At 48.6% G+C, this 13,800-nt stretch overlaps 1 protein-coding gene across 1 annotated transcript in view; it reads right to left on the bottom strand.

Moving 5' to 3' along the window:
- Positions 1-11,756, bottom strand: part of LOC117804154 (rho GTPase-activating protein 17-like) — a 53,895-nt gene extending 42,139 nt beyond the window's left edge. The window contains exon 1 of the mRNA XM_034670234.1: positions 11,566-11,756. Within this exon, the coding sequence (XP_034526125.1) occupies positions 11,566-11,618 (53 nt within the window). The 5' untranslated portion in view covers positions 11,619-11,756. The remainder of the gene's footprint in view (positions 1-11,565) is intronic.
- Between the last annotated feature and the right edge of the window lie 2,044 nt (positions 11,757-13,800).

The raw sequence follows: 13,800 nt of genomic DNA, 5'->3' as shown, positions 1-13,800 counted from the left end.
AATCTATGGGTAGCAAGGCTTCTATTCCTAAAGACTGCTCCAAGAGCCAAAGGCTGCAGCTAAGTCCCCGAGCCCGCGACCTGCTAACCACTTCTTTAGAAGTTGTTTTNCCAGACTGCTACTTCTGCTCCATTTCAGATTTCTTTTCCAGTTCCTTCCTCAGTCCAAGTGCAATGCAGTTGTTTTCTCTGCATGGTTGGGCTAGCACAAATTCACATTTCTGCCTTTAAGCCACACACCTGCCAATCTTATGACTAAGCTCTAAGGTCAGACATACTAAAAGCTGTGTGGCTCCGAAAAGACCAGGAAAAGGCTTGTAGATTTCCATCAGGAACCACTCGGATGAGGACATTTGCATTTAAACAGGGCTTTACCAGTCCTTATCACATTTTTGGAATGCCTAACAGGGGTGAAATCACAAGCCCTTTATACCACATTGCTGCAAACAATTATACAGTGACACATTATTTTGGAGTCTAACCCATTAAATGAGAGATAAAAGAGAAATCACTGAAATAAATAATAGGAAAAGCAGAAATAAAAACATGACGGATAATACTATACACATAAAAATTCAAAGAAGTAACAAAGGGATCAGCTGCAACTAGCTTAGTAAAGTAAATAAATATATATACAAACATGAACATCACTCATGTTTACCAACTAAACTAATTAGGCACTATTTCCAACAATAACAAAATACTTAGGAAGCACACAAAAGCTTTGAGTATAGGAAGAGATAAGCCATGCTCGAGTTGAAAAGACATCAACTCTCCCCAAGGTTTAGTTTGCGGATATGCTAGACCATAAATACCTGGGATTTATTTGTTTTTGTATCCTCAGGACCTAGCCCCTAGCAGGCACCCAATAAATATTATGTGGATAAATGAGCTTTAGACCAACCAAAATCATAAGTGAGTTTTTCTGGGAGCTAGAAACAAAGGGAGACCAAAATTCATTTCTATACAGAAAGAGGTGAGACTAAGTAAGAAAAAAAAAGCTAAGGAAGACCAGCTCTGCCAGATTTAAACCACGTTACACATCGCTAGTTATTAGCACAGTGTGGTGTCGGCAGGCACAAACACACACGCCCAAAGCCATACGTCAAGGGAAAGAAAGCCAACATAAAGTCAAAGCCGGTGTGAGAATTGTATGTTTAAAAAAAGAGGTGCATTAGAAACGAACGGAAGTGAAGAATCACTGGGCAACCTATTTTGGTAGATGACATCCAGCCATAACACAAATCACCTCAGCCCTTCCCTCTCTCCCTTCTTCACCCCAAACACCATGGTGCTAAACAGGTTTTCAAGTCAGTCCCCACGCCATGGTCCTACTCCCTAGCCTGTTGCAATAGTTTCTTTCACTTCTCCCCCTCCTTCCCCTTCCTCCACAGTCGCAAGTCACCTGCCACCAGAGTGGTCCTCCTAGAGCACCAACTTGGCTTTCTCAATCTTCTGCATATACAGGCTCCCCCAATTCTTTTTTTTTTTTTAAGATTTAATTTATTTATCTGACAGAGAAAGAGTACAAGTAGGGGGAGCGGCAGGCAGAGGGAGGGGGAGAAGCAGACTCCTCGCGGAGCAGGGAGCCCAATGTGGGACTTAATCCCAGGACTCTGGGATCCTGACCTGAGCTGAAGGCAGACGCTTAAGCGACTGAGCCACCCAGGGGCCCCGGCTCCCCCATTTTTATTGCAGTGGTCCTCAAACCACGATCCCCCAAAACTGGCACGGAAGCTTTTCTAACGATGGTCTCCCACAGATGAAAACAAAAGCCAATCAACACTGCCGGTCTCTAAAAGTTGGTGTCCACAGTCGTCAGTGCTCATGTGTTTTAGTCCTTCCATCTTGGGGTTCTTTGGGGAACGTTATGCATCCTAGTGGGTCCAAGAATGCAAAAGCAATGAGAGTANAACTGAGCCACCCAGGGGCCCCGCCTCCCCCATTTTTATTGCAGTGGTCCTCAAACCATGATCCCCCAAAACTGGCACAGAAGCTTTTCTAACGATGGTCTCCCACAGATGAAAACAAAAGCCAATCAACACTGCCGGTCTCTAAAAGTTGGTGTCCACAGTCATCAGTGCTCATGTGTTTTAGTTCTGCCATCTTGGGGTTGTTTGGGGAATGTTATGCATCCTAGTGGGTCCAAGAATGCAAAAGCAATGAGAGTACTGAAAAGGATGTAAGGGATGAACCAACATGGTGAAAATTAAAGAAATTAAAAGTGACACTGTGAGAAATGATGCTTCCATAGGGTTTCAATGTACAACAAAATTGTCTCTTTTAGGGAAAGATGGCAGTCAGTTTTTATTTGGCAAAGGAAATAAGAGTATGCTGCTTTTAAAGCTTTTTAAAACTTTGTGAAGAACCAACTTACTCCATCTATTGGATGGAAATGCATCCAGAGGCTTGTGAATTTAAACACCCCAGTCATTCTGGGCTTAAGTACATACAGATATACAAAAAACCATTAGTTTACTACCTAATTTGAAAATAAGAGCTGGACAGAATTTTCCCACTGCTAGCAATCAGATAGAGACAATTTACAGACAAAAAATATTAAGTTAATTTATAGACATAAAACATTAAGTTAAAGGATAAAACTGTCAGTTGGTTAGGTTTCCCGAGAATTTTTCTTCCCTCTGGGAGCTCTTGTTCACCTGTCATCTCTATTTCCTGTTATCAAGATGGCTCAAGTGTCGCATGTCAGAGAAATGTTTGCAGAACCCCAAGCCAGTGTCCATGCTCCATCTATCCTAGCACCCACCGTATCTAGTGAGGTAGAAACACTTTGGTGTGTTTTCCCAAGGTACAGATGGGCATGGGTTCAACTGGCCAGTCCAGCCCACACATCTCAAAGTATCCAGTGACCACGTGAAATCCAAACCGGTAGACTTAGAAATGTTCACACTGTCGGGTCACTGGTAGCTGGTCATTGCTTAGAAGAATTTCTGGCAGTTCTGAACATTTATTTATTTAGACTTTCATATTCATTTGAGTACCTATTGACTTTGTCTACCATTTATGATTTAAAATTCTTTAGGACGCATACATTTGGCTAACCCACTTAGAAAAGATAGAAGACATGCTAATGAAACATTTAAGGAGAGATTAAGTGGACTACTAGACCAAAGTATCCCTGATAAGGAAGACACCTAAAAGGAACTGTGGGAAAGGACAGTCAGAGAGAAACGTCTTGGGACTAATCAGAAGGAAGCAGCCTATGCAAATCATTAATAAGCTATAATTAACAGGAAGTAGAAAGACATTAGAGAGAAGTCTTACAGCCTGGAGAGCTGAAGATGAATTTAATATTGTTTTCACATCATCGGCTACAAGGAGGCTGTACCTATTCAAAAGCAGTGTCTTTGGGGTGCGTGGGTGACTCAGTCGGTTAAGTGGCTGCCTTTGGCTCAGATTCTAGGATCTAGCCTATGGGCTCCCTGCTCAGCGAGAAGTCTGCCTCTCCCTTTCCCTCTCCTTCTTCCTACCTCCCACCCACAGCTTGTGTGCTCTCTCTCTCTCTTTCTCAAATAAAGAAATTATCTTCAAAAAAAAAATTTTTTTTTAAAACAATGTCTTCTATAAATCACAGTGCTGGGTTTTCAACAGAATCCACTTTATCTTCTGAAACTTGTATCAAACGTGTACACGGTCATGAACGGGTTCCCTCACTCATTATGTAAGGTACCCAAGGATAAGAATGTTAACTTGTTTATGTTGCGATATATGAATAAATCAAGACACGGCATTAATATTTCCTTACTAACACCCAAGATCTGCTAAAATAAGTACAACTAGGCATATTCGAATTATCTGCTCGTAAGTCTGTCTCCCGACTCAAGTTCCTAGGAATCGGTGATCTTTTTAACCCCAGCCTCTGACAGGTTCTCAGTAGACATCTGTTGAACCGAACTGGTAACAGAACAATAAAATCGACAACGGGCCATTAATGCCATGGCAATTAGATGAGCAAATGACACAGACAGAAAACTCATAAAGAAATACAAATATATTTTATTCATTTCAACCTTAGTGGAAAAAATTTAAAGAGGTTGCAAATTTTCTTTTACAAGGCGACATCAAATGCTACTAGCATAATGGTGAAATAGCACACGCCTCACGCCGCATACAATGACACGCATTCCAGGGCACATCATTTGTTGTCCTGAAACTAAAGGACAGCACTATCACGGAGAAGGCAATTTAGCAATACTGTGACCACATCCATATTAATCTCCTACAAATGTCATGATTCTGGACTCCAGAGAATTCATCAGAAGAAAATAATTTAGAGAAGAAGGGCTATGATAAAATTGTGATTAGCCATGCCAAACCAGAGTGGAGGCCTAGATGTCCCGCAAAAGGGATAAAATCCAGCTCAAGCTAGCTAAGCCAGTTGGAAGACAATTTCGAGTCCAGGTTTAAAAAGAAAGAAAGGAAGAAGGAAAGCTTGAACTCAGGCCATCGAGAGGCAGAGACCAAGTCAAAGATACCCCAGAGGCAGAAATGCCAGATCATGGGGAAAACCTGGATGTGAAGAACATGGAGGAGAAAGGGGGACTCACAGACGACAGGGGAGGTGTGGTGTGGCATTCGAAGTGCCAGGGCAGGTGTCTGCAAACGCTTCCTGTAAAGGGCCAGACGGTCAGTCGCACGTGCTCTGTGGGCCGTGCGGTCACTGTTAACTGCCCAGCTTTGCTGCAGCAGTGTGTGCTTGGGTTCTAATAAACATTTTTTTTTTTTTTTTTTTTTTTTTTTTTTTTTTTTTTAAAAAAAAGGCAGTGGGCAGGATTTGGCCTCTAGGCCAGAGTGTGCCCACCCACAGACTAAGGAATACAGGGAAGGAAAGCCAATCAGAGGGTGTTGTTCATGAGCTGAATTTTAGCAGGACATTCAAGTCGAGACGTTCGAGAGGAAGATCAGTCTAGGCAGGAAGAGATACCAGGGCTGAAGACATAGAACTGAAAGTCATCAGCCGTGAGATCGTAGGTGCAAGGGGGCTGAGATCACCTAAGGGAACGGTCTGAGAAGACAGGAGAGAAGGGACGTGTCTCTGTCCAAATACAAGGGCAGCGTCAGATCCCTGGGGCCCTGGAAAGGCAGGAACATCATGGACTAACCCCTCAAACTTTTTAAAAAGAGGCTCCTATTTTAACACAGAGACAAAGCAGATAGGAGTGTAGTAATATTTTTAAAGCGATTTATACTTGATGAATTACTGTGGCATCTACCTACGTTTGAGAAACAGAAATAGAATGATATATGCCAAACTTCTACAGTCTGACGAGAATGCATGGTGCAGATAACAAATTCTGGGACCCTACGTCAGAATGTCAAGTCCCTCGGGCGGGGGGACAGGGTGGAAGGGTCTACCACAGACATACTGGGAACCACTAACACAGAAATTATTTCAGATGAGAATAACATGCTGCCTTCCCATGTAAAACCGATGCCACAGGAGCACATCTGTTTAGGGTTCGTTTTTGTTTCAGTGAACAATGGGTTTTCACTGACCTATAAATACTGTTTGATATTCCAGGATTTCACAATACGTGAAGTATATAACAAGGCCACGCAAGATCAGACTCAGAAGAACCTGCGAGGATAACAGATTTCTTTCCTCCTCTGCTCTACGCAGACGCTGGATGGGATCCACTCAGATCGCAGCAAACAACACATTGCTACCTCCCCTTTCTCAGAAATCCTGTTCAGAGCTCCCCTAGAAAAGGCAGAGGATTTCCATGTGTGGAATAGGTGAGGGATGGAGAATGTTCCTGCTGATAAAGTGAAGGGTGTGGTTTGTGATGTTGAGTACAGAAAGGGATGTCTTACGGGGGACAGAGTGATTCCTTGTGGCACCAGAGGACTGCCCTGGGATGGCCAAGCGGAGATTCATTTTGACTCACTGTGAGAATTTGTGTTGCCCCTTAACACAATGGGGCAGGCAGTGAGTCTTCTGCTCCTGGGGAAGGTCATTAGATTTCTGTTAATAGGGAGGGGTCTGCAAGGAATGTTAACACGGCAAAACAAGCCAGTAGGAAGTGGGGCAAAACGGATGGTTGATGCCCAATCCAGAGGGGACAGTGGCTAGTCAGCCACTACTGCTTGTATGAGGGAGCAACGCCAGACATTGCTAGGTCTTCGTGATTGCAGAAGAACCTGGAAACCCAGGTTTTCATGGGACAACACCGAATCTTTAAATATGGGCCAATGATTGTAATAAATACTTGCATATTTAAGAAATCAACCAAACAGAACACATCGATGCCGGGCAAGCAGTGCAGATGTTTGGTTTTCATCATTCACATATCCAGAATCTAAAAGGACTGAAGCAGGGTTTCCCAACCTCAACACTCTTGACATTTGGGACCCGATCATTCTGGGTGGTGAGGCGGTCCTGTGTGTGGCAGGATGGTCAGCAGCATCCCTGGCCTCTCCCAGCAGATCCCAGGACACCCCGGCCCCCAACCAAGTCCGGACCAACAAACATGTCCCAGATGTTGCCACATGCCCCCCAGGGCACCATCCCTGGCAGGAGCCATAGGACTAGAGCAACGTCCAACTCCGAGCTTCCAGGATTTTATGAAAGCATTGCACATAACTCCAACGCGGGCTTTCTCCAAGGAGAGCTGCCTACGTGAAGTCCGGATTTGGAGCTGCTTTGGAATCCCAGACTTGGTTTCTGGTTTATGACAGCTCTGCCATTAACTAGCCTGAGGACCTCTTTTGAGTCCTTGCTTCCTCATCATTCAACCAGGAATAAATAACACCACGTCTGGGACTTTCTATGGAGAAGGCAGTGAGATCATTTACACAAAGCCCCTAGCCCAGCAGCTCGGCCAGCACCAAAGGCATCCAATCCACATGAACCCTTCCCTGGTGAATCAGGTGAATAGGCAGCCCGCCCAGGATCTGTCGACAGAAACATGTGGGATCCAGAGTCAGAAGCCCTGGCCCTGAGTCCTGCCTCGGCCACTTAGTAGTTGGGCAAACGTGGCAAGCCATTTTCCCTTCCTCATAAACGGGAAATGATAAGCACCAGGAGGTGAGAACCAAGCCAGGTGTCCTGGGACAGCACGTGGGAAGCCGACCCACTAGAGAAGTACCAATGAGCATGACTCTCTGATCTTTGTGAGAGTTCTGAAAAGGAAAGACACTTTTCCACAAATGCAAGCACCGAGAGTGCAGTCACATCAGGGTAAGGAGAGAAAAGGAAACCTGTAACAGGAATCCTTAGCTTTCCGATCCTTTTACACGTGCAATTGCCAACTGGTGACCCACACACAGACCAAGTCTGACCACAGACAGATTCTGTTGAGCCTCACGTCGTGTCATGGTGGTGGTTTAATTTGCATTAAATGCCACCTGATTTTCATGAAAATCCAGATTGCTGGCCTTTCTCAAAAACTCCAAAGGTCAGGCCACACTGGGCCCATATTCCCACATGCCCCTCTGGTGAGACAAGCACCGGTGAGGTCCCCCTTGGGCCTCAGCTGCTCTAAGTCACTCTGATTTTACTCGCCTGGAGTCTGTAACCTTGACTTCTCTAAAGGCTACTACCTAGGAAAGCATTCGGACCTGCAGGGAGTACTTCAACCTTGGCACAAACCAACACCTAAAGAGACACTCCCTTCCAGAGCCTCACCTCGGTCATCAAGTCTCCTAGGTAGTCGCTCAGACTGCTGTGCTCCTTGACACTTACACCTCGTAAGGCGACGTTCCTTGAGTGCCTCACCCTGGTGTACACCTTCCTGCACTCAGGCTATCCCCTCCCCCACAAGTACCACCTGCATCTGCTGGGTTATTTATCTGCACTGGGGATTTTCAAAATACATCTTTCTTTTAACACCAGGACTACAAAAGACACGACGTGATACTTACTGTATCCTGACCAGCACTCCTTCTTTCCACCTGCTGGTAACAGCACCCGGTGTTCTCTGGAGGGACCAGTACCCCCCCATTACCAGTCCCTGTGGTTTGGGTGGGGCTGACTCCATTCCCATTTCCAGGGCAAGACATGGGACCCAGCCAGACATCTTCAGAGTCCATCCTGGGGCTCTAGCCACAGTGAAAAGTAGTCTCTGTCCCTCTGGGACTTGAACTGAGGAGGAGGGAAACCTGGGTAGGGCGGAGGTGTCTCCTTGTAGACACAGCCTATCTAGAGAGTGGAACCCCTGGATTGAGCCCTGGCTGCAGCCATAGTCCTTTTGGACTCTCTGGGTCACATATGAGCCAGTGAAGTCCCCATCTTGGCTTAAGGCAATTCGAGTTGGGTTCTCTTACAAGAAAAAGAGACCTAATCAAAAGGAGAGAACATTGAAAGTCATGCTTACAGATGGGAGGAAAGGCTCTGCTCCAATTTTCTCCCAGTCTGTTTGTTTGGTTTTGGTACCTCTCTCCGTTCACTCAGAGTAGAGTGTTGCTCACTGTATTAGCTGTCCCTCTCTAAACACTTGTCTCCTAGTCTATAATTATTTCTTGCTTGTCTGTCTCTTCCACAGATCTGTTGAGCCCCTTCAGGGCAGAAACTGGGCTGTGTTCACTTGTGATTCTTTAATACCTTGAACAGTACACACACTGCGGGCTCCAGAAGTGCCCCTTGATGAATCAACCATCCTAATTCTCTTCTTTGGGACTCCCCTGTCATGAGACCACCACATAAACTCACGTCTGTGATACACAAACCATCTTCTGAAACACATTCATCCTCCCATTGGAAACACATCGCATCATGAGAACTCCCTCCTTCCAGCCATTCCTAATTCTCCCCCATGTTCGTCCCATGGAACCTCACTGTGCAGTTGCTCACAAGGTCCTCCTTCTTGGGAAGACAACATGGTCTTGCAAGACTCTGAATGGATAACACACACGATGGGCATGCCATTCACACACATGACTTCACTCATGGGCGAAGGGGACCTATACTTTCTAGCCTTCCTCTTGAGTCGAATGCACCCAGAATCCCACTTCTGATGTTTGCCAATAACACGATAACACAGAATCACGGTTCTAGGCTCTCTCCTGCCTCTGTGTTTCCTCCCAAGGCCTTGACAATGACTGGAGTGGAAGAAATACAAATATGTCAAGGAAATCGACAGCAGTGAAGCAAAAGCTTCCCCAGAAAAACAGTTTTGACTTTGGGAGCATAACTGCCACACCCTTCATAGCTCTGTAATAGCCTCGGCTTCCACTGGCATCGAGCAATAAAGATTTTCAAACAGAGTCAAAGGTCAGGGCCAGAATTACAGTCCCAGTATGAATCACCATTGACTCTATCCAGTTTTCATTTTCCCATACTTGGGCTCACACCGCCAGGGCGATCTGGTAAGAACTAGATTTACACTGGATTTGACAGTCTTTGTGGAGTTTCTACCCTGTGCTAGGCACCACAGCAGACCCTGGGAGATGAAAGAGAAAGAAAGACAGCAAGGGCTCTCAAGGCATTTTGTTTACTGGAGAACAATAACAAGTCAAGAGGCCACTGCATCATGGAAAACCAGGTGCTGTGTGGACTTAGGAACGTTCCCCCGGATGGGGCCATCCAGTCTCTGTTGGAGCATCAGGGAAGGCCTTTTAGAGGCAGACACCTTTGCCTGGAGAGCTGAAGAAGGAGTAGGAGGCAGCTACAGGGCTCGTGTGGTGAAAGGAACTCCGGAGAATCCCAGGTAGAGGCTAACAGGTAAGAATGCGCGGCCTGCTCCATGAACTAGAAGTGGGGCACGTATGGCCAGAATCCAAGTGTGAAGAGAGAAGCTGCTACAGAGGAAGCTGGGGCCAAAGAGGGGCCGACTGGCTTGGTAGCTTGAAAAGGCCCAGAACTGGGGCCCCTGGGTGGCTGAGCTGGTGAAGCCTCTGCCTTCGGCTCAGGTCATGATGCCAGGGTCCTGGGATAGGGCCCCAGGTCAGGCTCCGTGCTCAGTGGGGAGCCTGCTTCCTCCTCTCCCCCTGCTTGTGCTCTCTCTCTGTTAAATAAATTAAATAAATAAATAAATAAATAAATGCCTCAGAACTTTGCACAAAAAGAGCAAACACCCCTTTCCTGATACAGTGTATAAAGAGTCCAGATGATAACGTGACAAATCAGTCTTGACAGTCATTGAATATCGATTTCCCAAGGCATGTTACTAAGAATGCAAAGGGAGGCGGGGGTAAGAAAGCTCACAAGGAATTACCTTAGGATTCATTTACAGATTCTTGGTTGAAACATTGCCCCCACTACTGTCCTGTCTACCTCCCTCTCAGCATTATTTCTATCATATCCTACAAATGACAGAAAAGCACTAGGCTTTAGGGGACAGGCATGAACTCTGAAAACAGGATAAATGCACAGTAAGATAATAGAGTGGGGTAAGCAACAAAATTAAACAACACAACTAAGCCACTAAGCAAAAAGTTAGATGGTGGGGTGAGGGGGGGGAACCGAAACAGTAAAAAGCAAATTTAGAAAACAGGAGGGGAAGTAAAAGTATTTTGGTGCACACACACAGAAAAAGAACTGTCTCCACGTGCTTTGGCCAAACCAAACTCCCCCTTTGACTCAACTGTTTAAAAAAAAAAAGAAGCAAGAGCTGTGGAAGGCTCACACTTTCATGTCTCTGCCCTGAATAAACAGTCACTAGGTCCAGTACAGCTAACTGCCCTAAAAGACCTTGAAAGATGTGCCCCAGATAACTGGGCACATGACAGTCACCTCCAGGAGCTCTCAAAACCACCAGTCGTTCCTGTTCCAACAGCCTGGTGGTCTGCAAACTCCGGTCTCTTCTGCCGCTTCATAATCAAGAATGTTTCCTGCATGAAAGCAGTCCCCAAGAAACCTGGAAAACGATCTGCTTCCAAATCCAAAGGGAGAAAGGCTTCTTAAAAACCCATTTAAAAAAAAAAAAAAAAGTGGCCCAAGGCGTTTCCACATTTCTTTCCTCCCAATTTCCAATTTCTCAATGTCAAGAACTTGGGCAGTCGGGTCCATAAGGACCCGGGTTTGGAGACAGCAGCACCTGTACAGCCCCTGCATGGACGCCCGAAACTCCCTAGGAGGATCCCATGGCCTCTGATCGCCCCTTCCTTATTTACTGCCATCAGGCACTCGGACGTGGAGGGTCTGCAGCGGCGCGGCGACCCGGAAAAGTTGAGAACGCCACCCCCAGAGCACAGCGCCCATCCGTCCTCCGGCACACCGGTCACCCGAGTTTTCGCCCAGGGCAAACCCGGGGGGAGGGCAGGGGAAGGCTCGCGTCCAGTCCCCCCAGGGCGATGCAAGGCGGGGCCTGGACAATGGGCGGCGGGAACCCGCGCCGGGGGCTGTCTCAGGAGGCCGACCCACCCCCCTGCTCCCGGGGGCTCGGGCGGCGGCTCCGAGCTGGGTTCTAGGCCGCGGAGTGGCGCAGCCCAGGGACCGGAGCCCCGTGCCTTGTGCGGGGCGGCAGCAGGGGACCGGAGCGCGCGGCCCAGAGAGCAGCCGGCCCTGCCGCGCCCCCGCCCGGCCCCTTCGCCGGCTCCGGCCTCCGGCCCGGTACGCCGGTCCCCACCCGACTAGCGCCCTGCCGACACGGATCCGTGCACTCGCCTGCCCACGGTCTGGTTGGCCAGCTGCTTCATGCGGTTGAATTGCTTCTTCATGGTGGCGGTGGCGGCCCGCGAGGCTCGGGCCGGGCAGCTCGGGGGACGGCCTGGCGCGGCTACATCGCTTCCCGACCCAGGCGGCGGCGGCGGTGCCTCTCAGGCCGGCGCCCCGCCCTCGCCGCGTCACTTCCAGCGGCGCCGCCCGCCGGGACAGTGCAGGGCCCGGGCAGTCCCCTGGCGCCAGGCCGGGGACGCGGTGCGCACTTGGGCCTCCGCCGCCTGATACCCAGGCCGCCCTGTGCAGAGCGGGGGAGCCGCACACTGGGCACCACCACTGCCTCGGCAACCCCCTACCCGGTCTAGGCCTCACACGGGCGGGAGGCAGTTGATGGGTCACACCGCTCAGGGCCTCCGGGGAACCGCCAAACCCAGGAGTGGGACTCAACTATCCCCGCAGGGCTGAGGGGGCAGGGAGGGACAGGTCACTCTGGAGCCTCTGGGGGCTGGAAATGCCCAAAGTCTCCTTGAGGGCCATGCCTTGCACGGGTGTAGACATTTGTCAAATGCACCTAGGACCTTCACTCCTAGGTGTGGGTGCGTGGGGCTGTGTACCTTTCACCTCCATTAAAAAGATTCGGTTGCGTGGAAAGCACACGCCAAAGGAGTTTGTGTACTGTGATACCACTTAGGGGGAAAGTCGAGGGCCAAGTGCATTTTCTGTGGGCAGGCACCTGGGGGCGGTCAGGCAGGAGCACACACTCCCGAGTCCCGCCCAGGACCGCCATGAAAGCGGGGGAAGAAGCCGAAGCGGCCCAGCCCTGGCATGGGAAGCCGTGGGGATGAGCGGCTGGGACCGGGACCAGTGGCCAAAGACGGCCTTGGGAAGGCCCAAGGCCCTGGCCTTTATAAGGACCTGGCCTGCAGAGGGGGGGGCTGGGCCCACACAAGCGTTGCCTAGAAACGCTTATTGTCTTTGGATTCTTAGCCTTGTGCAGGCAGGGGTTCTGGGACACTTAGCGGGGTAGTCCGACTGCACTGGACGCTTTTCCACAGCGGACCAGGTCAGTTTTATGACCCGCAGAGATGTTGCCTTGGGTTGGTGGCCTGGGCTGTGGCCTAGGCCATTCCCCGGGGGAAGTGGATGGCAGAGAGCCTTCCTTCACCAGCCACATTGATTTCACCGAGCATGTGAGAAAGGGAACTTCCATGGGCGAGGAGATGGACTTCGCCGACCTCATCACCTCACAGGCACAAATCAATAGACTCGTCAAAGACCTCGAGACACTGGAGGCTGAGGTTAGTCACTGGAGGCATTTGTCCCAGTCGTCATCAAAGATAGTAGACTCCAGTGAAATTTGGAAACTGAAGATCACCATCAGGGACCTAGAACAACAACGGGTGAGGGAGCTAGACCAGCATCAACTTGAAGTAGCGATGTTACAGAGTAGCCACCAGAAGCAACCGGCAGACATCATTGACAGGCACCGCACAAAACTACATGAGTATGAGCAGAGGATTGAAGACCTCGAACAGCAAGAGTCTCCCGGGAATGGGAAAGATGACTTCCTTCAAGAAAGGGAAAGTGAGCCTGGAAGGGTGGCGCAACAACTGGCAGAGATGGAGCGGCTGAACAACAATCTGAACAACGTTGCTTCTGATCTCAGAGCAGAAAACCAGAAGTTGGTTTTGGCGCTCCAAGATGCAAGACACCAGCTGGAAGAATCGATCCTCCGTAACAACGAGGAGTGTCTGGAAAACAACATTGCCATGAGGGCTTTAAAGGTAGAGAAAGGGCGGTTAGTAGTGAAATTGTATCGGGCTGAGAAGAAGGTGTTAGAAGAGAAGAGGAAGTACAAGCAAATCCTCAAATTGTCACCTTTAGAGCATGCACGTTTGATCCAACTCACGCAAGAGAAAGACCTGGAAATATTCCACCTCCAAAAGAAGATCGAGCAGATGGACGCCGACCACAGAGAAACCAAGGACGTGCCGTCCTCTGCTTTGGAGGAGCGGAAGCAATTGACACAGGTCATTAAAGAAAAAGCCTCAAGAAGCAATGACCTTTTAGAGCAAACCGTGGAGGACAAAGACATGCGTCTCACCTCCCTGACCGCCGAAAATCGTCANTGAAAATCGTCATCTGAAAGAAGAACTGGAGCGCCTGAGATAACAGAGTCGCCCTGTACCTGTGGTTGACCCTAAAATCCTCGAACTGGAGTGTGAAGTCTTCCAACTCAAT

This window comes from Ailuropoda melanoleuca, chromosome 10 (genome assembly GCF_002007445.2).
Source record: "Ailuropoda melanoleuca isolate Jingjing chromosome 10, ASM200744v2, whole genome shotgun sequence".
Classification (NCBI taxonomy): domain Eukaryota; kingdom Metazoa; phylum Chordata; class Mammalia; order Carnivora; family Ursidae; genus Ailuropoda; species Ailuropoda melanoleuca.
The sequence above is the reverse complement of the archived record's forward strand: the minus strand, read 5'-3'. Positions and strand labels throughout refer to the sequence as shown.